This window comes from Drosophila mauritiana, chromosome 3R, assembly GCF_004382145.1.
Source record: "Drosophila mauritiana strain mau12 chromosome 3R, ASM438214v1, whole genome shotgun sequence".
NCBI lineage: Eukaryota > Metazoa > Arthropoda > Insecta > Diptera > Drosophilidae > Drosophila > Drosophila mauritiana.
The window spans coordinates 9,527,739-9,552,118 of record NC_046670.1 but is presented as its reverse complement, the minus strand read 5'-3'; the positions used below and the strand labels follow the sequence as shown (position 1 = coordinate 9,552,118).

At 41.1% G+C, this 24,380-nt stretch overlaps 4 protein-coding genes across 5 annotated transcripts; 1 reads left to right on the top strand and 3 right to left on the bottom strand.

Moving 5' to 3' along the window:
- The first annotated feature begins 1,156 nt into the window (after positions 1-1,156).
- LOC117144741 (peroxidase) lies at positions 1,157-21,993 on the top strand. The gene is made up of 10 exons (XM_033310094.1): positions 1,157-1,613; positions 11,456-11,614; positions 16,447-16,529; positions 16,789-16,879; positions 19,258-19,646; positions 19,810-19,983; positions 20,081-21,011; positions 21,066-21,344; positions 21,409-21,505; positions 21,573-21,993. Exons 1-10 carry the CDS (start codon positions 1,603-1,605, stop codon positions 21,618-21,620), a joined length of 2,262 nt encoding a protein of 753 aa, XP_033165985.1. The 5' UTR covers positions 1,157-1,602; the 3' UTR covers positions 21,621-21,993.
- On the bottom strand, positions 9,546-9,899 carry LOC117144743 (vasotab). The gene is made up of 2 exons (XM_033310096.1): positions 9,686-9,899; positions 9,546-9,622 (listed from the first exon to the last, which is right to left on the bottom strand). Exons 1-2 carry the CDS (start codon positions 9,897-9,899, stop codon positions 9,546-9,548), a joined length of 291 nt encoding a protein of 96 aa, XP_033165987.1.
- Positions 14,585-16,234, bottom strand: LOC117144742. The gene is made up of 5 exons (XM_033310095.1): positions 15,998-16,234; positions 15,734-15,925; positions 15,362-15,673; positions 14,872-15,001; positions 14,585-14,811 (listed from the first exon to the last, which is right to left on the bottom strand). The coding sequence occupies exons 1-5, from the start codon at positions 16,214-16,216 to the stop codon at positions 14,726-14,728; spliced, it is 939 nt and encodes a 312-aa protein (XP_033165986.1). The 5' UTR covers positions 16,217-16,234; the 3' UTR covers positions 14,585-14,725.
- Positions 21,994-22,161: 168 nt separating the features above from the next.
- Positions 22,162-24,380, bottom strand: LOC117144074 (eclosion hormone). 2 transcript variants are annotated; one of them, XM_033309084.1, is made up of 4 exons: positions 24,332-24,380; positions 22,895-23,074; positions 22,789-22,817; positions 22,162-22,552 (listed from the first exon to the last, which is right to left on the bottom strand). In XM_033309084.1, exons 2-4 carry the CDS (start codon positions 23,001-23,003, stop codon positions 22,397-22,399), a joined length of 294 nt encoding a protein of 97 aa, XP_033164975.1. In that variant the 5' UTR covers positions 23,004-23,074; positions 24,332-24,380; the 3' UTR covers positions 22,162-22,396. The 2 variants fall into 2 exon arrangements, with proteins under 2 accessions (XP_033164975.1, XP_033164976.1); XM_033309085.1 differs by lacking the exon at positions 24,332-24,380 and adding an exon at positions 23,751-23,773.

The following is a 24,380-nucleotide window of genomic DNA, read 5'->3' as shown; positions in this document are numbered from 1 at the left end:
GTTGGTCTGTCGAAGGTGCAGCTCGGTTTAGCAAATTGAATAAGTACGTGTAAGAAAAAGAAACGACTGCAGATTGAGATTTTATTTTTACATGGGCATTGAAGATCGCAGATACCGAAGTAGGAGTTGCTTTGTGGGGCTCAGCCGTCACTAAGTAATTACCGAGTGGTTGGCTGTTGAAAGTGAAATGTGTTTTATTATGTGGGAGTATATGGTTTCACAGACTGTAATAGCTTTAGATTAAGATAGCACCAAATTAACCGATTTCATAAGTTCATTTAAATTTTATTGTTGCAAATTCATATATTATTTGTTTTTGTTATTGTTATTTGTTATTTTTTAACATTAATTATAAGCAATAAGAAATTATAAAGAAAATATTTAAATGTAGATTACTTATGAGCGCAAGGGGATTATTTTAAAAGTTGTCAAGCCTCGTAAATAAATGTTATTCTAATGCATTGTAATACAATACAAGCCTTGAACTTTTTGCAAAATATTGCCGGCGGCCATAAATATTATTTTGCTTATTTTATTGCATTTTAAAGTACTTAAATAATTTATTTGCCTACCAATAGCAATTTTAAATGTCATTCAATAGACTTAGAGTCAATTTATTAAAGACTACAACGAATTTTTCAGTGCTCAAAGTAAAATAAATTCAAGTATATAACAATACTTTTTTGAATATTTATGCGCCCATTAATATTGTATATTATTATCTTGGGCTTGTGAACCGTTTAAAGATCTTAAAATGTATAGTATAGGAACCTTAATTTTAAAATAATAATTTCATAAAATTATGCACTTAAGTATGTATAGAAAAAGAATTAAAACTGCCATTAAAAAAATTAATATCTGACGCTGAAATCAAAAGACTTAAGACACAAACTGTTTTCTATAAAACCCACCACGGAAACATTCACCTCACAACAAAGCATACGCAGCCAAACTCGACTCAACTCAAACTTTCACTCAAAAACGAGTCGCGTTCGGGGCGTCTGAATATATTTTGCTTTTTGCCGCTGCTGCCGCCGGCACTTGGCAGCTGATAACCGAAGTTGTTGACTGCTATCGCTGCTCCGCAGACGCCGACGTCGACGGCGGGCCGGCTACGTTTGTTAGCTTCTTTTTGGCTTTTCTGTGGCAGCATCGGCTGGCGGAGCTCAGTTAATTGTTGGACACACTCCGTGTCGGTTGTGCAGGCGGAAAAAAGAAAAAGAAATCGGGGCCCTTTCGTGTGAGTGAGTGAGTGTGCAGGAAACAAAGTGCATTGGAAAAGAAGTTGAAATTAGTGACAAAAGGGTGAAACCCGATAGTAAAAGTTACCCGCAGCCGCGACAAGTGTTCGTTACTTGGTAAATTCTGGCACCAAACAAAAGACTTAGGCAACGAACTCTTTTGTGAACTCCCCGCGAATCGTCCGTTATTTATTGAGGCCAACTAAGCGTGGGTCATCGTCTGCTATAATTGGATTAATTCACAGCTTTAAGTATTCGCTAACCAAAAATAAGCAAACTCCTACCCATATACACGACGCATTTCGAGACTTCATTAACAACGGCGGCCAACGGCCAAGTGGCAACGTGCAACGTCAACAAAATGATCTTAAGGTATGTACGCTGGCTATTTTTTAATGAGCCGCATTTTCAGATTTGGTACACATTTTTCCAGTTAATTTCCTGTGTGTGGCAAGTGAGCGTTTGGGCGTCTCGCAAATGTCTGGACCAAGTCGGTGACTGGTTCTAGCCATGTTTCTGATTATTTTTATGTAATTTTTACGTGTCTGCTGCTGGTTCATGACAACTTTCTGTAAACATTTCTTCGGCATTCCCGTTCTGTTTTGTCTTTTTTTTATTATTCTCCATGTATATGTTAGCTGGAAAGTTCTGAGTCGTTGGCACAGAAAGCTTTCGTTCGGCCTGTGCGGTGAATTCTTGTGATTTTTGACGAGTGATTAAATGGCATTGCGCCATATATGTGTTTTGATTATTTCATTTATATTCAGGCCAACTGCTTCGCCGAGTTGGTTAGGTTTTTGCTTGTCTAACAACTTCCCATGCTAATGGCTTCCTGCCACTTTCTATCTGACCATCCACGAGCCATTCCCAGCTCGTAATGATGAACAAATCAGCGCCTGGAGCAACGGAATTAATGAGCGTATAGGTCACGCTCTTGGCCATTTCAGCTTCCGACGAAAACCTCCAAGTCACACCTCCAATGCGGGCTTAAAATAGAGCTCAGCGGGAGATTTCGGTTTCAATTTAAAAAGCAATTATGTATAGGGCAAAAGATAAGGCCTTAAGCGCCAGGCAATTTTTGAATGCAACAAACAACTGTTTAGATCATTATAAATAGTTCGAATTAATACAAGAAACCCATTATATGCACAGCTAATTTTAACAATACGATTTTTTTGGCAGTTATGATCCAATTTTCGGATTGGTTTCTTGCAATGTAGCGAAGTTCTAAAAAATCACCATTTAACTTTCTTTCATTAAAGATTAATTATATTCAAAATGTAATTATATTTTGTTACGTTCATTTTACCAATAAGTATACGAATATACAACAAATTAGGCATTTGTAATTGTTCCTCATATTTTTAAATATTGTGAAAAATTAATAAAAATTAAAAACAAGTTCTAACAGCTTAATTTTAAATAGTATTTTGATTTCTTTGAAAATATATTGAAACTCGGCTTCAGATTAATCTGGTTATATCATGAATTTATTTATCTCTCTTGGTTATTAAGTTTTGAAGGATTCAGCTTTATATTACAAAATCGTAAGCTGGCTTACATGTACTTTGTCATATTTGCCATTTCTAAACTTAGTGCAAGGCGATCGAGCCGGAGTTTATCCGCTTTAAACCAAGGCTAAGCCGAAGCTGGCCCTCGTTTTAATCGGCCTTAGTCGAGGCGGGCGTGTCCAGGTGATTTGTCATATACTGGGGAACATGGTCATAACTTCCCGAGTTCTGTTGGCTAACGGTAGTTGGCCGGCAGCTGCTCACACCTCGATTACCTGGCCAACGTGGCACACTGCAATGAGCATAAAAATCCGGATGGGTGGAACTTAGCGAGCGCCTGCTAATTGTCCGTTGTTTGCTGGGTCGCCTCGTTCGCTGATTTGTTTTTCCGAGTCCCCCCATAAAACATAGTTATGACCAAGAACCGAACAGCTTACCTCTTTTTTTTAGTTTTGGTCTTGTGCTGTTAGCTGTTGGCCAAACGGGGTCATTAACATTTGATGCGAAGTTCAAAGCGAGTTGCACAATGCCTGTTGTGGATGGATGTTGAACTTCACGTCCAACCAGTTGCCAGCTGAAATCGATCAGGCAGCGATTTACTTTCTCCTTAAATGTAGAAGACCAGAAACGGAGCAACCTGTTGATTTCCTGGCTTTCCCGACTCGCAGGCCACATCTGCCTCGTGACTTGCCACCAATCCGGTCCCGAGCTCTGCGCAAACTGTTATAAAATGAAGACATAATTGCGGTACAGGAGTGCTGAGCGGTGAGCGGTGGACAAAAGGGGGGCGGACGTCGTTGATTGTCGCTCTCCTGGGTGAATTTGTGTCAAGGCTGCCGGCACCTTTTGACTCGGCAAAATGCACTCCAGCCACTCCATTTGCATGCTCGCATATAAATCAGACAATCGTGGCAGGGCGTTGGTGCCAATTTGGAAAGCGGCATGCGAAGTGCATTCAAAGATCCCAATCGAAATCGAACTCAAATCGAACGAAGTCGAGATCGGGACCGAACGATAAGGAGTCGCATTGTGGTGCGTATTAATGAGGGCCAAAGCCAAAGTCTGTCACAGTCAAGCTTCCCTATGTTGAACGGCAAACAAAATTCAATAACAGGGATTGGCCAAAAAATAAAAAAACATATTAAAAGGTTTTCTAGTTTCTATAGCTAATGTGTCCAACTGCGAGTTGAAACACTTAGAGACATTGAAAGGACCCGGAACGAAAAAAAAAGTTTCACCTTATCATTAAGGTCATTAAAGAAATAGTTCGAGATGCCAAAAATGCAACGTGGGGTTTTCAATTTATAGAAATTTTACCGTGCCCATATCGTTCAGTGTTTTTGGGTCTTTGTTTGTGCCAAATGGCAATATGTTTGGCGCTGGATTCGTTACATAAACCGCCTTACAAGGTTCACAAGACAAGAGGCAGCAAAAGCCATGACTTGTGGTAGCATATTGCCGTTGTTTTCCCCATATTTGGGCAAAATGTCTGTCTGATGTGTTTGCCACAATTACTCGCACAGCTCATGCAATCCCTTGCCCCAGAGAAGAGCGGTGGCAGCATTGAAACAAATCATTTGGAGGCCTTACATTGATGGATATATGTGTGTATCGTTGGGGTACACAATATTTTGCAACTGCTCGATTTCTTGAAGTGAACGCTGGTCAACATTCACTTTTGACTCGAAGATCGCCTTCTTTTCGGATGTTGCTGATGATGCGCCATTAATGCGCTACATTAACGGAAATTACTCAAAATCATTTCACTTTCAAACCCCGAATTCACGTCATGCCTGCCCGCAACGATCACCTCTTGAATGGGTTTTCTATCTTCGCTATATTTTTGTAAATTAGATATTTTTTGCGCCCTGCACGTTGTTGTTGATGTTGCTTTGATTTCGCGAACATTGCTGATTGATGTTATAACAAAAGAAAGTCCAACGAGCAGGGATCATGGATCGTGAAGAGGATGGTGGCGATGGTTTGATTAAGTGGACGAGTGCTCAAACGTGCTGCTCTTTATGAATGGACGCCTGCGGTGGGCCGCCTATTTACACTGATTTGAAGATACAACTACGTGCCTCTCCGCGATCTTTGGGCCCCCAAAAAGGTGATCGAGTTCGGTCTGTGGTTCGGGTGAAAATAGTTTATTTATTTATTTATGTGCCGACTCACAGGTCGAGAAAGTGTAGCAAATGGGTGTGACAAAATGGTACATTGTGTGTACAGCGAAGATTTCTATTTATTATGTTCTGTGTCGAAATGGAAAAAGGGTTTCTTATTATTTTAAGGAATATATTTTATGACAAGGGAAAGAGAAAGTGTCGTTAATATTTATAAATAATTTTATATACTTTATGAAAAGCCAGCATTGATTTTTTCTCAGTGCTCCTTTTAATTAACCCGCCCACCAGCGTGAGAACCGAAAGTGAAAAACTGCGATCGGGGCGGCGCTGTCCGCTTATCAGAGAACCCGCCGCAGATTGCTAATTGAAATGCAGGGGCTGTCGACGCAATTCGCAGCAGATCTCTGGTTGGATCTCGAATGGGATCGTGAGAGCCCTGGTAACCCAAATCGCGTGCTGCCTTTGATTTGTATGTGCACTCGTCAGAAATTATGTGGCAACTGGCGGCAAAACTGTGAGGCAGCGGTGCAAATTGAACAGTAACAGATGCAACCGCCAGTTACATATTTTGTGTCTGTGCACATGGATATTTTTCGGAAAACTATTTAAATAAAGCACAAGTATGCTGCATGTCGGTATGCTGGGCAACGCAACGTTCAAATAAAAAACCAAACCCGAATATTCACTTGGTTCATTTGTAGGCAGGCCAAGTGGAGTGCTCATGGGTTTCCATTTTTTGGTTGCCTATTTTTGTATATATTTTGAGCTTGCAACATTCGCACTCAAATTGATGATGATGACGATGATCAAGCTGATGTGCCAATTGCCAAGCATTGCCGAGCTATTGAATGCCTGAGCCGGCCGCGCACTAAACCGAAGTACGAGCACAAAATTTGGTAATTGTTGCAGCTATTTCGGGCAACCTGGTGGTGGACCCGGGCAGGTGAAAGGCGTCTGCTGCTCACGTGGCCCACTCGCAACTCCCTGTCATTTGGCTTTGAGGATGCTCAGACGCCGCGGTGAAGTGCACTTCAGACTCGGCTAAGAAAGTCAAGGCGGTCGGCTTGTTCGCCGAAAGCCAACGCACACAGCATAGTTTACTGAGAAAAATTATAAACATATAATGTGTAAAAATACTGCCTCTTATCAAGATTTATTTGGTTATTTCGTTTGCTTTAATGATATAAGATAGGGACGTAGCTTTTAAGTCTTCAATATTGAATTGATTACACGTCAATCAGCACTTTAATCTAATTTATGTGAAATTTTTCTCTGCGTGCAAAATTAATGTCAGACGCCAAAGTTGTTTTCATTTGATTAATGCACAATCAATGGCAGGCTGCAGCCAGTTTTGCATCGAGTGTTTTCGTTTTCGGTCAATAAGCCTGGCATTGAATTTGTCGCTGACTTCGTCTAGCTGATGTGGCTTAGCCACTGCAATTTGTTTGCAATTAGCCGCAAGTTGGCCAGGTATAAATCTGCAAGGGGCGGCCGCCCAATTAATAAGCTGTTAAAAGAGTCAGATTGCCGGCTTCGGTTATCAGTCAGTTGATGTGGCGATCAAAGCCGAATATATTTGGTCTTTCGACTCGCTGGCCAGCTGCAGTTCGGTTACATTCTATTCGAGACCATGCAGTCCATAAACTGCACGTTAGCCGTGTCCGATGCTATCGCGATTGCGTGCCGTTCGGGTGATATATCAAAACCCTTCACATGCCAAAAAATGTGCACAGAAAAATGGAAATTGTAGGTCTAATAATACAAAAAGTATGCCTTACGCTGAATTTACATATACTTAATATATACACTGGCAAAATCGTATATATTTCAGCCAACTGTATACTCTACAAATATAAGACCAAATCTTCGAAATAGTTGTGTAATAGATTCGGAATTTATGACAATTTTTTCCGTGTAGCTACGCGAGCTCAAATAGATTTTCTCGCAGCGATAGGATCGCAAACGTTTTGTGGGTCAGGGAGCGAATTAAGGCAGCTATGGCCCGCTTATCTTTCCTTGTACTGTGTGCCATCGAATCTGCATTGCCAATTTATGGTACAATCAAATATAGGAGGCGACACTAATGCCACATAAATGTGCGTCATGTTGCAATTGCTCTGCCGTTAATCAAGTATGCGCCATGTGTGCCCCATCGATTCGATATGTTTCGCACAGTTTTTGTCCAGCTGCCTGCAAAATGCCAGGCGGATGTGAAGACATTGGACATTAACGCTACCTGTCTGGCCAGAATCAATTAAGCAATTGGCCAGAGCACAGAGTTGAGCAAAGCTAAGTGCAACAATTAAAGCAGCATGCTCTGGCATTAGCAATCTTGCCCAGAAACGAGATCCACTCAGCATGGGCTAAGAGAGTGGCTAAAAGTGCAATAGTACACAACCGCGATATTTGCACATCGTCAATTATCGGCACTCGGGCTTGTGGCCATCGAGTGGCTTTAGCTTGGATCTATTTAAATGCGGTTGGTGTATGGGTTGTAATAAGTCAAAAGATAAATTATCTCTAATGAGCGGTTTGGAGTTAAAGTCTTGGTGCTCTAAAAATTTTAAAAGTAGATGTTGGGGTAAGCTCAAGTATACACTGTTTATAGATAGAACAATATTCTACAAAATTATATATTCAATGTTTAAAAAGATTAAAAGTACTCAAAAATCTACATTGTAAATAATAGTATATGTTTGAGTTAAAATGCACATATTAAATTCCACTCGGTTATCGCAATGTCATCTATATCATCAGAGCTAAATGGTGTGAAGTTAAACCAGGGATCTTCCCACAAACTTCGATTAGCATGTTAAAAACGCTATCCACACATTTTTAAAAATATTTATAAGCTGCAGTATGCTAGCTTTCATATTTCCACCTCACCACACCATCGTCGAAAACGACTATCATCACATATCAACATGAAGATAAACTTTAAGATATTTTCGGACTTCTGTCATATTTTCATTTCACAATACTCTATCACTTTCAATGAAAACGCAGCGCAGATAAATTATAAATTTCTCTGTGCATTACAAAAGTCATTTCCACACATCTTCATGACATCAAATACTGGCTAAGAAGGGGCAATTTACATACGAGCCAAAGCTCAACAATACGAGTGATGTGGCAAGCTGCAAACAAAGAAGATCTGAACAAAAAGTCCTATGCACTTGCCACGCCCCTTTTCGGGGGCTCAAAGTTGGGCCCTGCTCCCAGCTTTAAGATGACATAAGTGCCATCAGATACCATTGGCAGAGCCATTTACATACAAAGTCTAACAATGCACCGGGCAATTAACGTAGCGCTGCATGTGGGGAAAAACATATTATTAGCAAATGTCAACTATTGGATGCGCTTTAAAATATGCACAGATATGGCAGGGATCGTCCTATATGGCGACTTTAATTGGATAACTGCGCCCGTTCTTTGTTCGCGCTATACACACTTTTCGTGAGTATTTTGACTTGTATTTTATTCATTAATAAATAATTAGGTATTTGTAATATTTGTTTTCTACTTTCTTGCATAATTTTTGCACCTTGGGACTTGCATTCCTCGATAAGGCGGTCAAATTTCCCGGCATATGTGTGTCATCCGAAAGATACGTGGTGGTGTGGCCAAGTGCCTTAGATAAGCCAGTGGTGCGATTTATGTAAAAGTCGTTTGGCCAGCCATCGACGAACCGAAATTAATTGACTCTTGCGGGCAGGTGTAAAGATTGCATATGCATGCGAGTGTGCATAAATTGCAGATACGTACATATGCATATATACATACCTGTTGTGTGGATATTGCCCGGTTGGCAGGTTGGCCAGAAGGACGTTGCGTGCTGGCCTTTCACAAAAGCTGTCGCCCCAAAGGCGAGCAACAATTAATTGACTTTACGCAGTGGCCTGCAACTCTGATCTGCATCTGGGGTCCGGCAATTAAATCTGCAAAAAGCCCACTGCCCCCTTGTGGCACGCGTTTTTGTTCGGGCGTGGCACGATGTCGGCCCAATAAGAAAACGCCATTTGTGTGGGCGAGTGCGTTTTGTTTGCATTCTAATTGCCCTGTCATGATGGCTAATGAACTAGGCACTCCGAAAGCGATCATAAACACGAAGTATTTTAGGGCAGCCTTGAACCAAATTCACTCTTGTGCGAAAACCGAAATGAAAGCAACTCGCTGGTAACCAGATTTAATATTCATTTAACTCAGTTAAAGCGAGGAGCGTAAAGAGTTGCAAATCGAGTTAGCCGTAAACCCCAAATTATGACCGCACATTGGCCAAGAGTCAGCAAGTCTTCTGTTTACTTATCGAGCATGTGATTAATCACAGTCGAATGCAATATGAGCGGACAAGTTAAGGTTTATTCCATGCAAAAAGGTCGTCAAGGGATTTCAATGTTATGCCGAACATCCCACTCTATCACAGTTATGATCTAAAAAAAGGAGTCTTCTGTCTTTCATGACAATCCAGTCGATTGAACTTACTTTGATTTGAATGACAACTTAATGTTGTGGAATCAAAAGTTATGTTTTTCGAATGATCGTACAATACCAGAGACAGCATTTTAAAAGTGGAAGTTTCTTTAGTTTATTAGCTGATAAACAGATATTTAATCTGATAATGAAAATATGCAGCTTGTAAGCACAGATGTCATCAAGAGATTTTATTTCTAGGTCGATTTTCGTAGCTCATCGCAATCCGGAGTTTCACGCCTGCACTTTCGTCTCTCATCGACGATTACCCAATCTATTGTTAAGTTTTGAACAGTTCGTATATTATTTATTAACATTTTAGAAAATATAGACTTACTTTGATTCGTTCTGCATCTGTGGTTATTAAGAACGCATTTAGTGGAGAAGGTGCATCGACTGACTATGGGACGTATAATACCCCTACGCCATTCGGCGCACACTGGTCTATATTCCCTTGTGCAAACCCCAGGACACCTTTCCTCACCTGGATCGGCCTCAGCCAAGACCAGGATTCCCAAGGATATGACCAACAGAGCAGCCACAAACTTCATGTTGTACGCAATAAGTTCTAGTTTTTCGAATGATTTTAAAACTTACAGAGTAACCTTTTTATAAGCGAGAATTTAAATTTTGAGCTATTATCTAAAAAACAGATGTTTATTTTACTATAATAAAAATGCACCCAGGGGAGCTGAGTTCAGTAAACCCAAGTAATGTGATACACTTAAAAGGTATCCCACTTGACGTGGTCAGCGAAAAGAAAGACCAAACTGTCAAGCAAAAAGTGAAAGGACTTAAGTGCGTTATTGTTTCCCTTGGCGATTATATAAGCAGCACCGATGGCCGGGAAACTCTGTGCCCTTCATTTTAATGAAACCCTTGATAGCAAGTGGATAGCAAAATACTTTCACTATTTACTGTCGAGTGCAAAGTCATAATTTCGCCATTTTATAGTACTTATCTTATTGACGAAAATATTAACTTGCTAAGAAAAATTAACAAAACATTGGGAATTATTGAAAATCCATCTAGTATTTATTTCAAAAACTCCGCCAATAACTCGCATTAAATATATGCATGTGTCCATATTTACTGCATTTGCTACAGAAATTCTATCTGCGGCTTACTTAAAACATTTCACAATCTTTATCGAGCATCACTCAATTAATTCTAAACTCCGTGGTTGAACGAGTTACTTAATGTGATCGCAATAAGCAAAGTAATCAATTGTTTTCAAAATATCAATTAAATCCAGTTATTTCGATGCCAATATGTTAAAGGGTATTTGAGGTGAACCTTGTTTTCGATTATATAAGAAAAGGGGCATGGCATGCCTACACCTAACTTTCACTGTTAGCCGGAGGCGGCAGCAACAATGGCAATCAATATCAATACTTATCAAAAGCCGTTAACAATTGCCCGAAAATATAAGGTTTTTTGTTTTTGGCTTTCGCTTTGTGTGCGGCGACAAAAGCTAACAAGCGATTAACACGCGCTGCAAGTCATAAATCAGATCGCCTTAAAGCCGCGAAATAAAAGCAAGGTTGCCAGTTGTCAGATGTCGAATTCCCCAGCCGCCCCTTTTTGCCGGCAGATAAAGAAACGCCCGAAACAATGGGGAGCCCAAAAAGCAACATGCAACCGGGGATATGGGCACATGGGCTCCGTCGACAGCCGATCGACCGACAGCTGCCACTTACAGTTGAATTTGCATATAAGAATGTGCATACTATTGATTAAAATTGATTCTATAGATACCGACTTTTTTTGTGGTTGTCACTTGAATATATTAACTAAAAGTATGCTATTAAATCTGTGATTCCATATAATATACTATACTATTATATCAACGGAGTTTTATCATAACGAAAATGCCAATAACACCTCATTATAAATATCTTAAAATTAGCAAATAAATATTTTCAAATTGGTAAGGTGGCTGACTTTTCTCTCAGTGCTTATGTCTTACTTTTCCTAGTAGCCGAGTGACTGATTAATGCCTCTGGCCGCAGGCGTGTTGCCATTTGTCAAAGGGGCGTGACTGTTTTCCCGCTTGTTTGCCAGCATAACGTGTTAATTTACCTACTTTGCCTACGTATCTTTGCAGAATACTTCTACTGTCACTGGCGACGGTGGCGCATGCGCAGTACCATCAGTTTGGTGAGCAACTCCAGACGGCCCACGGATCCGACTGTGCACTTCTGTTGGCCGGACCCGGTCGCTCCTCCGTCTACGACTACAATGTGAATCTATTCCGCGGCACTTTGTGAGTACAAATAGAAACTGTGTGCCATGTCTGCTGTGGCAGAAAAAGTGGCTTGGTGGCATTCTGGGTTATGTTTGAGGCTCAAATATTTGAACGTTGACACCAAAATGTTTTGCAGAGTATAAAAAACTGAAAAACTGAAGTCATAATTACAGACCAATCCGTATAATCCTTAAAAACATACTACATAACATTTAAGTGGCAGTAAGTAGAGATGCCTGAAAAGTTGAATTACATCTTGGAAATCTATATTACTCCCTCATTTTGTGGCAATTTGTTCGAAGTGTACAACTGCCCGACTGACACCCATAAATCTTGGTTTCAGCTTGTTTGAGCGGTGGAAACATGGCTATACACCTACGACAACACAACACACGAGCTTTGAGCCAATCATTAGTAGCACAAACAGCAGTGGCAATCATTCGGCAACCAGCTTTTGACGTTGACGTCTGCAAGTTGCACTGCCTAGGGATAAATATTCCCATACTATCCCAGCAAATATATATATTTCTTGGTCGGAGGCCTGCTGAGCGAACTGATTGCATCTGTTGCTGAACGCGGGTAACTAAGTTAGTAGTAACTCCTGACAGCCGACGTCTTCATCGCATGCGAATTTCATGAACTCCTATATGATTTTTCAAGAAACTTTCTTCGCTTTTCCTATAAATAAATTTCTATTCTTTTCGGGCACCAGGACCTGACTTGATTAGTCCTCCTCAGTTTCACAGTTGACACTCTAATTAGGAAAAGTATAAGCAGAAATCTTATGGTACCGGCCTGCACTTCAAAGATAATATATGTTCCGGCAGTACTCCACAGAGGGTGTAGAAAAGCACAGTAGTGGAAATAACATATGGCTCGGAAAATGGGTTCTCAGGTGTGATGATGGCTTCTTATGTTTCACTCGCTGTCACGTCGGCTCGTTAATGGCAATCAGCAAATGGTTTCTGGCCTCGAATTGGCGACGACAGCCTTTTTGGCTTTTCAGAGTCATGCGATGCAGACGAACGCATCATGAAGTCACCTGACAGACCGGCGCGATTTATTAGTAAACGAAAAAAATCAAAACCGCACGACAAAAAGCCGCAAACAAAAATAGCAAGGCAACAGCGGCAACCCAAAACAAATGGCATTGCAACACTTGCAGATGCCAAAGGAAAAATAAAAGAAAAATACCTAAATAAAATAAAAACACCTGAGCTGCCGTGGGGCTGCAGCAGCCATTGATGGCAAACTTTTGTATCGAGATGATTTCGAAAAGTGACTTTGAAACGACGCCAACACATAGAGCCTTCCGAACTGAACTTCAGTCTGCACAGAAAAAAAAGATATAAACAGTGACCACGTTGCTATAATTTCTGAAGATTATGCTTATAACTGAAGATCCTAATGGGCTATGACTTTTTACAGTGCAGCACTTATGACATCAGATAGATATACATACACACTTAGTTTAAATGTCACACGATCCAGATTGAGATTGCAAATTGTTCAATTGTCAATTGTCTTTGAGTGCTGGGGGTCACCGCGAAGCGAAGCTAATTTTTGGGGTCAATCGGGCCAAGTCGTTATCGCTGACTTTGGCCTGGCTATTGAACCTGGCTGACCAGAGTCAGCTGGGAAAAATGCAAGCAAAAAGGAGAAACAAAATTGGTCGCAGCAACCTACTTAAAAGTTAAATACAGGTTTTGCCAGGGGCCACTTTCGTTGCGGCCTCTGCTCCGTCTGCTAAAAGTCTGCAATTGTATCTGTATCTGCATCTGCATCTGTTTTCTGCATCACTGTCTGCGTAAGCGAAGTAGCTCCCCAGAGTCTCTAAAGAAATATAACCGAAAAAAAAGTTTGTAAAAGGCCGCATAGATAAATGATATTTGAATATTTTTCACTGCGAGTTTACGACACGCTTTTGCAATTATTCACAATATTACGCATACGCCGCGTGTACCAGACCGCTGCAACTCAATACCGATCAGGAAGTGTTGGCGTTTCGGGGCTCTCAGCGCACCTGCGATCCCCAGCCCGGGACTCATAACATTAGTTTTTACTTTACAATCAGGATAACAAGTACAAGTCCGTGTCTGGGGCGGGACGAGCCGCATCGAAAGGAGTGGACTGGCCCCAAAGTGGCTTGCAGCAAGAGACGCAGTGCGTGTCGCATGCGAGCCACTTTCTAGTTGGCCCAAAACTCTGGCTATGCGCACATTGAACTTAACCGGGTCTCGTAAATTTTGTGCGAGAGTGCTCTCGACTGGATTTTTGGTACAAAATTAACAGGCACACCAGTTAAGTGCCAGACATGGCCATTTTCGATTTCAATTTGACAAATTTGCCCAAGAAATATGCACGAAAGTTGCTACTTACGCAAGGCGATAGCTAGATGCCCTGCCAAAATAAATAAAATCTATTCTAATTTGAAATGTTATATTTTTGTATCCTGCACCAAGTATGATTTATTTGAAAAAAAAAAACTCCGTAGATCAGCTATCTAATATTTTTTTCTCGCATCTAATTTGCTTCAGATCAGAATGTATCAGCAGAAACAAAATTTAATCCTATTAGTGCCTAGATTCCTGTTTCTAAGCCCACACAAACTTTAAAAGGAAACTGAAAAGCGGAGGAAAATTACCCAGTGAGAGGGTAAAATGTCTGCAAGTTCATGAAAAATGTTGCTTTTAGCCGAAATGGTTTTGGGTTGCGTGAGCTCGCAATGCTGCTGCGGATTTTGTGGGTAGATTTTCTGAATACGCTGCTGCTGCTGCAGTTGCTCCAGCTGTTGTTGTAATTACTTAATACTTACGCATTGTTAACACGCATCGTTGTCGCCTGACACGCGTTTTACATGTCGCACCGTTCGAGGAAGTGGCAGTGGCCCCCCAATTTGGTTAGATTTTCCCAAACTGCTGAGACGCAGCTGTTCGACATAAGAAATTTGCGTGTTTTTGGAGTTTAATTAACAAACCGGCTGGCTAAAGCAGAGTAATATGGCAATGTTAAAGTTAAGTTTGTTACTGTAACAGTAACAGTTGGCCATATTTGTGTCCGAATCCGAATGGAGATGTTTGGGACAGCCGTTTCCTGTCACGAGGAAAAACCGCATGAAGCCGGTTAACTCTAGTCGTATTCAGCTCCAATGGTCAGGCTGATGGCTCCCGGCTGCACAAAGGTCTGGTGGTACCATTTGTTCGTGTCCAACACAACTGGAAATATGCTTATTAGTAGTGGGTGCACTTTAAGCGCCATTTCGAGTGGCTTCTCACTTATGTCGCCCTGCTGGACCACCACGTCGAATCTCCGGCACTGCAGGTAGCACTCGGGAGGTGGAACCAGTAGCCATCGCTTGCTGCCCGCCAGCTGAGCCTGCCACGATGGCAGTCTCACGTTGTCGATCTGCAAGACAAATTTGACATACATCAGCAAAGAGGTTATTACACTTCTACATTTATGTAAAATAACATTTCATAAGTGGTGTTTTGAAATAAAAGTCTTGGGAAGTACATAAAAATCTTTTGTATATTTCATTTGAAGGAGAATAAGTCTTTTTTATTATGACTATACTGCACTAGCATTCTTTTGTCATAAATCAGTGTGCCTTAGAATATAAAACAGTTCACTATTGTTGTCTACGTATTTAAATGTGTATAATATATGAGCCGTTGTGAAATGGCGTTCATTAGCCAGAATTTAGAAAAATATAAAAAATATAAATTGTATCTAAAGAGTACCTAAAGAGTAATATGCGAAACTTACATGCATTTGGGCCCCCAAGCCAGATGAGCCAATGAAAAACCAATCAACTGCATTGTTTTCCGAGCCTTCGGGCAGAAAATATGGTCTCCCATAGTGCCTGCGGAATTCCTCAGCGGTTTCCGCATGGCAGTTGCTCCAGCCGAAGTACCAGGGCTGTTCGCCTGGTTTTAGCTCCACCCGATCCTCGGGCATATCCAAAGCGTCATAGATATCCAAAAATCCGGTTTTATACGGCAGGAACTGGCATTCCCTTATGTGCTGCTTTTGCTTGGCCTTGGTATAAACATCGCGAAAATACCAGTAGTTAAATAACTGCAATATGCATATACTGTTAATTAAAGGCGATTTTATAAGACTTCATAGATAGTTAACCGAAATTGCTGTCCAATTCTTAGTGGCATCACTAATGATAACTGGCGCTGCACTGTAGGCGAATTTTTTCTCAAACTCCTGGGGGCTAATATTTTTAAGTCGCGGCACATTTTTAATATTTGCACAGAAATTACAATTTTCAGGCGGTCGGAAGGCGTAACGCAAGTTGCGAGGCAAAGATAGAGCGCAATTCTAAAAAAACTCAAAGAAAATAAAATATTAGTTGTTCTTCAATAAATTTTGTCCAACTTATAATTTTCATACCTTTCCCTGCATTTCCTCATAGTAGTATTTTAGTCCCAATAAAATGAGAATTCCTAGCAAAACAATTTTGATCCACTTAACCCATTTTTCGCTGAATAGAGATTCTTTGCAAAAATTGGGAAGAAGCTCTTGAAAAGTACTATCCAAATAAGTTGGCTTATGGATATTAAGTATTTGCTCTAGTTTACTGCGCGTTTGCTCCAATTTTCCTTCCTTCATCCTGACGATGTTACTTTGGCCAAGTTAAATGGTGAACTGAATAAAGAACTTGGCTGTTTCCTTCCAACGCGGCTTTCTTTTTAACGCACTGGCCTGGCAATAATTTTATTATCTGTCAGTGCGCAGGCTTCCCAGAAGGACTGGATGTGGGTTGTGTGGTTAGCATGTGATAAGCGACAAATTGCCTGTTATTGCCAATCTAAATCACTTTCTCTTCAATTTACTTGCAGAAACCCGTACAACAATGGACCGGGCACTTGCATCACCTACGATGCCATCAATGCGGCCTACTTGGATGCACGCAAGCGTATTCGTGAGTTAATCCTAAATTCAATACAGTAAAGCCTTCCTTAAGAGAATCAAGTTTAAAATATATGTTAATTTTTTTTTCATATTGATTTAAAATGAATTTTCAATTAAAAATATTTGTAAAAGTACTTACCTATTTAAAACGATTCATACTGGAACTTAAACTTGCGGCTTTTAAGCCACACTTTCCTGAGATTTGACTTGTGGAATTTTGATGGTAGGCCTTAATTTCCGATTATAATGCACACATGCGTTTATTGCAGATGTGGCCCAACCGAAATCTGACTGGAAGCCGGAGGAACTGGCCACCGTGGGCGAGCTGCTGCTCGACATTTCCATTCAATTGGCCCGAACGTAAGTACTCAGCGCTAAACGCATTTGAAAGTTGCCCTGGCACGCCCACGATCTCCATCTCCCTCGGCGCTAATAACGATTGCCAAATAACGCATGACAAGGCAGTTAAGTCGTGCACCACCGCACCACTGCACCACTGATCCACTGCTCCACCAATAATTGCACCACTGAACCACCGAAACGACCCCCTGCAGTCGTCAAATATTCATGAGTCTTTTCTTGCCTCCAAGGTTCTATGCTCGCCACGAATCGGAACCTAAACTCGAATTCGTCAGCACACAAAACAAAATAGTAGCATTTTTTGCTAGCATTTCAGTGAACCAAAAATTTTAGACTGTCTTCAATTATTTTTATTAAGCTCTGAATGTGAAATATAAATTAGTTAAATTTTCTGAAAACGTAATGACCCACTCCATTCACATAAACATTTCCACCAAATTGCATAGATTTCTTTTGATTTAAAAGATTTTTCTGTGTGTGCGACAGTTCTTTTTGAAAGTTCGGCGCATGCAAATGCTAATTGTCTGCCGTTTTTTGACTGATGGCCAGTGGCTGACAGCCGAAGAAGTGCATTCGAGAGCTCGTCGAAGCCTTCTTCCCAACTGGCGCAACCGCATTTTTGCCAAACAAAAAGTATCTGCAGCTATTTGCGGAGCTCGCATCGCAGATGTAAACAAACGGCGATTATGCAATGGACCGCTTTGCAAACAGCCAGTGAGCAGTAAGCAGCGAGTAGTGAGTAGTGAGTAGTGAATAGTGAGCCAGTAAGCCAGTGAGAGTGCGCGTGACTGTCTTGCCCCTCGAAAAGAAGCTGCGGAAGATGCCACACTGCATTTCCAGTTTGGTTTTTCCTTTTTCTGCCATGCGATCCGTTGGCCAACTATTGGCCCCTGCAGCGGATTCGACCGCTGCACAGGGGGAAATGTATACAAACAAATTCAGTTGATAAAAAATATTTTTTTAACTTAATCCAGACATTTAAAGATTTAGTGTTATCGATCCAAAGGCTCGGCAGTGTATGCTAAATGCTAACTATATCTCAGTTAATAAGATCGCATTAAAGTGTTATACTTCGTTTGGTTCCATACTATAATTGCCACTAAATTACCACAACTTAAGAAACATTTTCTGTTTTAATTTTTCATTCAAAGTATTCCCACTAGTATCTTTCTTATCTTTGTTACATCGTAAATGCTAGTATATCTGCGATTACCATTTTATGGGCAATTTAGTTTTTATTTTTTGTGTGCTTTTTGGGGAGTGGGATCTGGGTAAGCGGGTTGTCGAGTCAGTTGGCCACAAATTGGGAGTCTCGCCGCGTCTGTGTGTCCTAAGCTCTGCTCAGCTCATCACCTCCCCATGTGCGACTTTCACTCAGCCCGACGTCTAGGCGGATTTTCGGACCAGAGGGGGGGCAGCTTCTTCATCTGTTGCACCTGCAGCATCTGAATTGCCGTTGTATAATCTCTTGATTATGGTTAATAACATGTTGTAAACGGCCAATCCAGCAGCCGCCTGGCTTTATGGCATTCTATGAAGACAATGAGACGACTTAAATCAGCGAACGGGTCATGTAAATCAATGATGGACGATTGAAAGACATCGCATTTCAAGATCTCCCTTTTGCATTTTTCTGGTACTGTCTGGTACTTTCACGTGCTGCAACCCTACAACCTCGGCGAGTAAATTGCCGACCCAATTGACTGTGAAGCTTCACAGTTTTCCACTTCCCATCCTCACACAATGGCCAGCCGGACGCAGTTTCCCTTTGGCTTTTCTCGCTTTCTCATGCATCGAGGAAGAGTTAATGTCGGTCCCTTTGGCGATTTATGTGCCGGCACACACAACTTCCTCAGCCAACAAATACCAGTTTTTGCCAGCACTGAAGTCTCAGACGCTAATAAAAAATTGTATTGGAAACCAATTGAAAAGTATATAAGCCTGTCAACGGCAGGCATCGACATCAATATCTGTCGACGAACTAAAGCGCGTTAATTGCGATACTAACTAGGCTAATACGATAATTTTGCAATTTTCCAATAAAAATCTGAAGAGTACACTGGCAAAAAGAAGTATCAGTTAAGATAATTAGATAGGGACTTACAACACGACTTCGTTCTTGATTATAATTATTTTATATTGCCAATTTGAGTTTATTTTGACAAAGTGTGCACTTAGTTGATTTATTATTATTATAAAATCTTTATTGCCTCATTATTTTTACAACTGCAAGTTCAACGAGGTGCTACTTTTGTGTGTGTAAACGTGATTATCTATTGCCCGAAAAGTTGGCGGCAGGAAAGAGCCAAGTCTGGCGATATCCGCCGTTGCGCTTAGATGAAGTGTCGGCTAAATTCCATACGTAATTATGTTTTCAGATATGGCTTATCGTATGAAGAAATCGAAAAAGGATTACCTACGATTGATACCTCGAAGACACTGATCCGTGAGGTGTGTCCACCCTTCTTCGCCGGAGTTGAGTGTCGCCCTGGAAAATACCGGCGATTCGATGGCCTTTGCAACAACATCGAGCACCCGACTTGGGGGGCAGCTAATGCTCCGTTCCAGCGCCTGATCGGTCCACTTTACTCGGACGGAATCAATGCTCCCAGAATTTCGGTGACTGGTCGGGATTTGCCCTTCTCTCGAGTGGTTTCACGCACCATGCATCCCGACGACGGTTTCCACGATCACGCGGGCACCGTTATGGTCATCGCCTGGGGTCAGTTCATGGATCACGACTTCACGCTGACGGGAACGCCGTTGGGTAAGTTAAATAATAATACCGTTGGCAAGAAAAATTGTAGTATAAAATTGTTCAACATTGCTGCTGCATTTCAATGTAAAAAAAACAGTCTGTCTTGAATTGGAAGTAAAATTTGTTTTTTTTAGAAATCCTAATAGAATCATTTGATATAATTCGGTTTCAGATCCCATTAACCGTAACGATCCCGAGGAGTGCTGCAAGCGACCACTGCATCTGAAGCATCCGTACTGCAACGAGATTCGCATTCCCGATGACGATTACTTCTATCGTCTGTTTAATGTCAAGTGCATTGACTTCGTGCGCGGATTCCCCTCTCCCCGTCCAGGCTGCAAATTAGGTGAGCTTAAAATAAATGTTTATTTATAATAAAATATGTTTGCCTATTAGTTATATAAATTGCATGGTACTTAAATGCTTTCATCTCTTTTTATTAGGCTCCCGTCAGCAGTTCAACACCTTGACTGGTGTAATCGATGCCAACACTGTTTACGGAGTGAAGGAGTCATTTGCCCGCAAGCTGAGAACAGGCTACGGAGGCCTGATGCGCATGAATCCCGTGTTCCAGGAGTACGGTCTGAAGGATCTGCTGCCCCTGAAGCTGGATATCCCCGACGAGGGATGCACGCGTCCCAACAAGAGCATGTACTGTTTCGAGGGCGGCGAGATTCGCGTGAATGAGCAACTGGTACTCACCTGCATGCACACCTTGATGGCGCGGGAACACAATCGACTGGCCACTGGACTGGCGCAGATCAACAAGCACTGGGATGATGAGACACTGTTCCAGGAGGCTAGACGCATCAATATCGCCATAGTTCAGCATGTCACTTTCAACGAATTTCTGCCCATTCTGCTGGGCAAGGAAGTGATGGAGAAGTTCGGTTTGGTGCTCCAGAAAGATGGCTACTGGGATGGTTACGACTCAACAGTGAATCCCGGCATCATTGACTCATTTGCCGGAGCTGCCTTCCGATTTGGCCACTCCCTGTTGCCAACTGCCGTGGAACGCTGGTCCAAGGCCCACAAGTTTATTGCCTCAAAACGTCTGTCGGACTTGATCAGGAGACCCTATGATCTGTACCGTGCTGGAGTGCTGGATGAGTACTTCATGGGTCTGATGAACCAAGTGGCCCAGGCTATGGACGACTCGATAACCCAGGAGGTCACCAATCATCTGTTCAAGAAGGAGGGAGCCCGCTTTGGAATGGATCTGGTGTCCTTTAATATGCAGCGCGGTCGGGAGTTTGGTATTCCCGGTTACATGGAGTTCCGGAAATTCTGCGGTCTGCCCACCTCAAACACCTGGGATGAGATGTACGGATCCATGCCCAACGAGACTGTTCTGCGATATGGCAGCATATTTGAGTAGGTTTTAGAAGGGATTCCTTTGGATTGTTATATTAATCTAATATTTTTTAGTCACCCTGCTGATATCGATCTCTGGTCTGGTGGCGTCTCTGAAAAATCACTTCCCGGTTCCATGTTGGGACCGACTTTTGCCTGTGTTATCGCCACCCAGATGAGTTACCTGCGTCGTGGGGATCGCTTCTGGTATGAACTGCCCAACCAGCCCTCATCATTTTCGCCCGAGCAACTGCAGGAGATTCGCAAGGCGAAGCTATCCCGATTGATCTGCGACAACACCGACTTGATTGATACTGTGCAGATCTACCCCATGGTCTTACCGGATCATGAAATGTAAGTGTACATTGCCTTAACAAATTTTGATGATAAATTATATATATTTTTGAATACTTTTTAGCAACCCACGAGTGCCCTGCAAGAGCGGTATTATACCATCAATTGATCTGACCAAATGGGCGGACTTTGGCGGTCATGGCGTAGATCCCTCTCTCTATGTAAGTTAACAATCGATGAATCAACTTATAGAACATATATTAACACACCTTATAATATGCTTTTTAGAACTACATCAATGAAATTCCCGACACGCTGCTGAACTTTAGGAAGTAAATGCCATTTGTGTTTCTCACGATTTGTTTTACAATCTCGATTCATTTTGTTTGACTCCATATCCTGTACCATCTGTCTTCTATAGTTCAAAATCGTTTCACTCACTTTTCTTACTGCTTAGTCCCTCAACTAGTCTTTGCTCACCATCCTCATTTCCATAGCGAGTCAGTAGTTTTGACACTGCCATTTCTTCAGAGCTCTTTCCAGCATTTCCGTGCATGAACCATACATTCTGTATATATTAATATTAAATAGCAGAAATAGAGCGTTTAAGTTAAAGCATATCGAAGCAATCAGAAAAAGAAAACATAAATAATTTTAAAAATATATCTCGATGTAAGTTTTTGTATATGCAAGTATTTTTTAAATAAAATTTAAAATCAATATGGCTTAATTTTTCTAGTCGATAATGGTAAGTAAGATAAGATGAACACAGATCAACTTTTTGTTAATCAATTCAATCCATTAAAAGATTTAACTAACACCCACTTCATGCTCAAAGACAACTTTAGTAACAGCACACATTTTTCTTGGTATTTGTTTATTCACTACACAATTACAAGTTAATAGGAACTCTTTGGTTTCGCGCTGGAAAGTCAGTTGTTTAGCAAAAGTAATTTCATCATCGTTGTGGTCGACATCAGCAGCCAAGATCGCCAAGACTTGAGCATCGTGTTGAGCATCACATTGACCCAAATCCACACCTGAGTCACAGGCCATAAAAGCACACACCACCACACACACCGCACATCGCACAAGAGGCGCCTCTTATCGCTTCACTCGAGCGCATTCAGAAACGGGGCTATAGAGGCTATATCCTCGCAGTCCGGGATGGCTTTGCCCTTGAACTTGAGGCAGGAAAGGGCACAGGTCTGTCCCTGGAAGTAATCTCCCAGCATGGTCTTGCACTGGACGCAGTTATTAAGGCACACCTGGATAAGAAATAAGATAAGAAATAAACAATTTTGTTAATATAATTTGTGGAATTTTTAAGGAAACTAATATTTAAATCTCAGGATCAAATTACAAATTACTTCAAATTACTTCAAGTGGAAGTATTACTACTCCTGAAAGGCAAGTACATTTTGGCATAATTTTAATAATGATCAAATGATCTAAGTTAAATATTTATTGTTTAAAATCACAAAAACTTAAATTGCTAACCCACCTGAATGAAATCAATGCCACCCATGGAGTCTGCAAGGAAACATAAAACAGAAAAGGTAGTTTAGTTAAAGAGCATAAAAAAAAGGTAGATAATTTATATAGCTTACCAAATCTCTTATGCGTATAATGACTTATGGCGGGCAATGCATTTCCAAAATGCACCAGGCACATTGCAACTGCCACAAAGGTGCACAAAATCAAGGGCTTGCAGTTCATGATGATGGTATTGGTACTTGGATTCCAACGGATTTGTTTGGGGAGCTGACTAGCTTGCGACCGTTGTCAGTCTAGAGCGGATTGGAAATAATTATTATCGCTCGTTTGTCTTCTTATTTTATATACATATGCTCTCGGCCCAAACGCAGATGCGAAAGCTTAACAGAGTAAAGAAGCCCGATACGGCAGCAAAAAATAAAAAAGCAACTATTGAAGCCGGTCGCAGATGCGAGACAAGTCGACACGACAAGCCAGCCCCAGTGGCGCTAAAATACGTCAGGTCTTTGAGCCAATCGAAATCGATTCGAGCCCAATCAAATATCCATTTTATTTTGTAAGCGTATGCAAAGTAGCGGGCAATACGCAAATTTACGCACATTTACAGTGTGTTCTCCTCAGAAAAGAGTTTGTTTAATTTGCATAATTATCTGAACAGATTTTATGACACTTTTAAATGGGCGATGAATAAATGAGCTGTAGATATTTATTTAAATAATTAATGATATATCAAATATGATCTAATACACGACAAAAAAAATTGTTTATTTAATTAGGATTTTGTTAGAATTTTTGTAAAGGGTAAATTTATGATTTCAAAATTAGTCCGTAAAGCACCCAAACAAAATATTTCATAAGGATTAGTTAGGAAAATCACAAAACAATATCCACAATGGCAAATCCCCAAGAAACATTACTTTACAAAAAATTTCCCCGATTTTCAAGAGCACATTAAAAAATTCACCGGACTTGGGAAAGAAAGTAGCAACGGCGAAAAGCTCTTTTTGAAAAACTGCTATAGTATCAGGAAGTGTCAAGCGAACGGACACAGCCGAATCGAACTGAAATCGTAATGAATGCAAATCGTATGCGACTGGCGAGCCCATTAATTAATGGCGCTGTAAATGCAGTAAAAATATGGTTAAAATGTAAAGCGTAGAACGGATCCAAGACCAGATGCCGCCACAACAATACGTTTCGCCCCAGTAAAATGTAAATAAAATAAGAATTCTTTTGTCCTGCCTCCAACCGGACACGCTGCCAACTGGTTTCGATATAAATATATTCCAGCGAATCTCACTAAATAAAATATGAAAAATGAACAAACAAAAAAGTCAACCATATCGTGGGAAATTTTGTAGTTATGTTAATTTTATGCGCCACAAATTGTATGTTTCCTAACTAATTGGCAACACGCGCCAACGTATGAGTAATGAGTTAAGTCCATGCGGCGTATACGTCATATAAGCAGCGATTTGTGGGCGTGACACTTTCGAGACAGGCTTAAGATTTTTCGGGCCAGTGACGTAGGAACGGTACTCGAAACTTACCGGTAGTTGATTGTTTGGCAGCAAAGGTGTGGGCTCTTTGGATTACTCG

What these genes read in the sequence shown, in the direction of transcription:
- LOC117144741 (XM_033310094.1), top strand. An exon ending in GCTGACGGGAACGCCGTTGG is followed by an intron (nt 19,647 to 19,809) that starts GTAAGTTAAATA and finishes ATTCGGTTTCAG; the next exon opens with ATCCCATTAACCGTAACGAT. An exon ending in CCGTCCAGGCTGCAAATTAG is followed by an intron (nt 19,984 to 20,080) that starts GTGAGCTTAAAA and finishes TCTTTTTATTAG; the next exon opens with GCTCCCGTCAGCAGTTCAAC.
- LOC117144743 (XM_033310096.1), bottom strand. Translation starts at nt 9,899, where the DNA reads ATGAAGTTTGTGGCTGCTCTGTTGGTCATATCCTTGGGAATCCTGGTC. An exon ending in CAGATGCAGAACGAATCAAA is followed by an intron (nt 9,623 to 9,685) that starts GTAAGTCTATAT and finishes ACTTAACAATAG; the next exon opens with ATTGGGTAATCGTCGATGAG.
- LOC117144742 (XM_033310095.1), bottom strand. Translation starts at nt 16,216, where the DNA reads ATGAAGGAAGGAAAATTGGAGCAAACGCGCAGTAAACTAGAGCAAATA. An exon ending in ATGAGGAAATGCAGGGAAAG is followed by an intron (nt 15,926 to 15,997) that starts GTATGAAAATTA and finishes GAGTTTTTTTAG; the next exon opens with AATTGCGCTCTATCTTTGCC. An exon ending in AGAATTGGACAGCAATTTCG is followed by an intron (nt 15,674 to 15,733) that starts GTTAACTATCTA and finishes TGCATATTGCAG; the next exon opens with TTATTTAACTACTGGTATTT.
- LOC117144074 (XM_033309084.1), bottom strand. Translation starts at nt 23,003, where the DNA reads ATGAACTGCAAGCCCTTGATTTTGTGCACCTTTGTGGCAGTTGCAATG. An exon ending in TTATACGCATAAGAGATTTG is followed by an intron (nt 22,818 to 22,894) that starts GTAAGCTATATA and finishes GTTTCCTTGCAG; the next exon opens with ACTCCATGGGTGGCATTGAT. An exon ending in GTGGCATTGATTTCATTCAG is followed by an intron (nt 22,553 to 22,788) that starts GTGGGTTAGCAA and finishes TTTCTTATCCAG; the next exon opens with GTGTGCCTTAATAACTGCGT.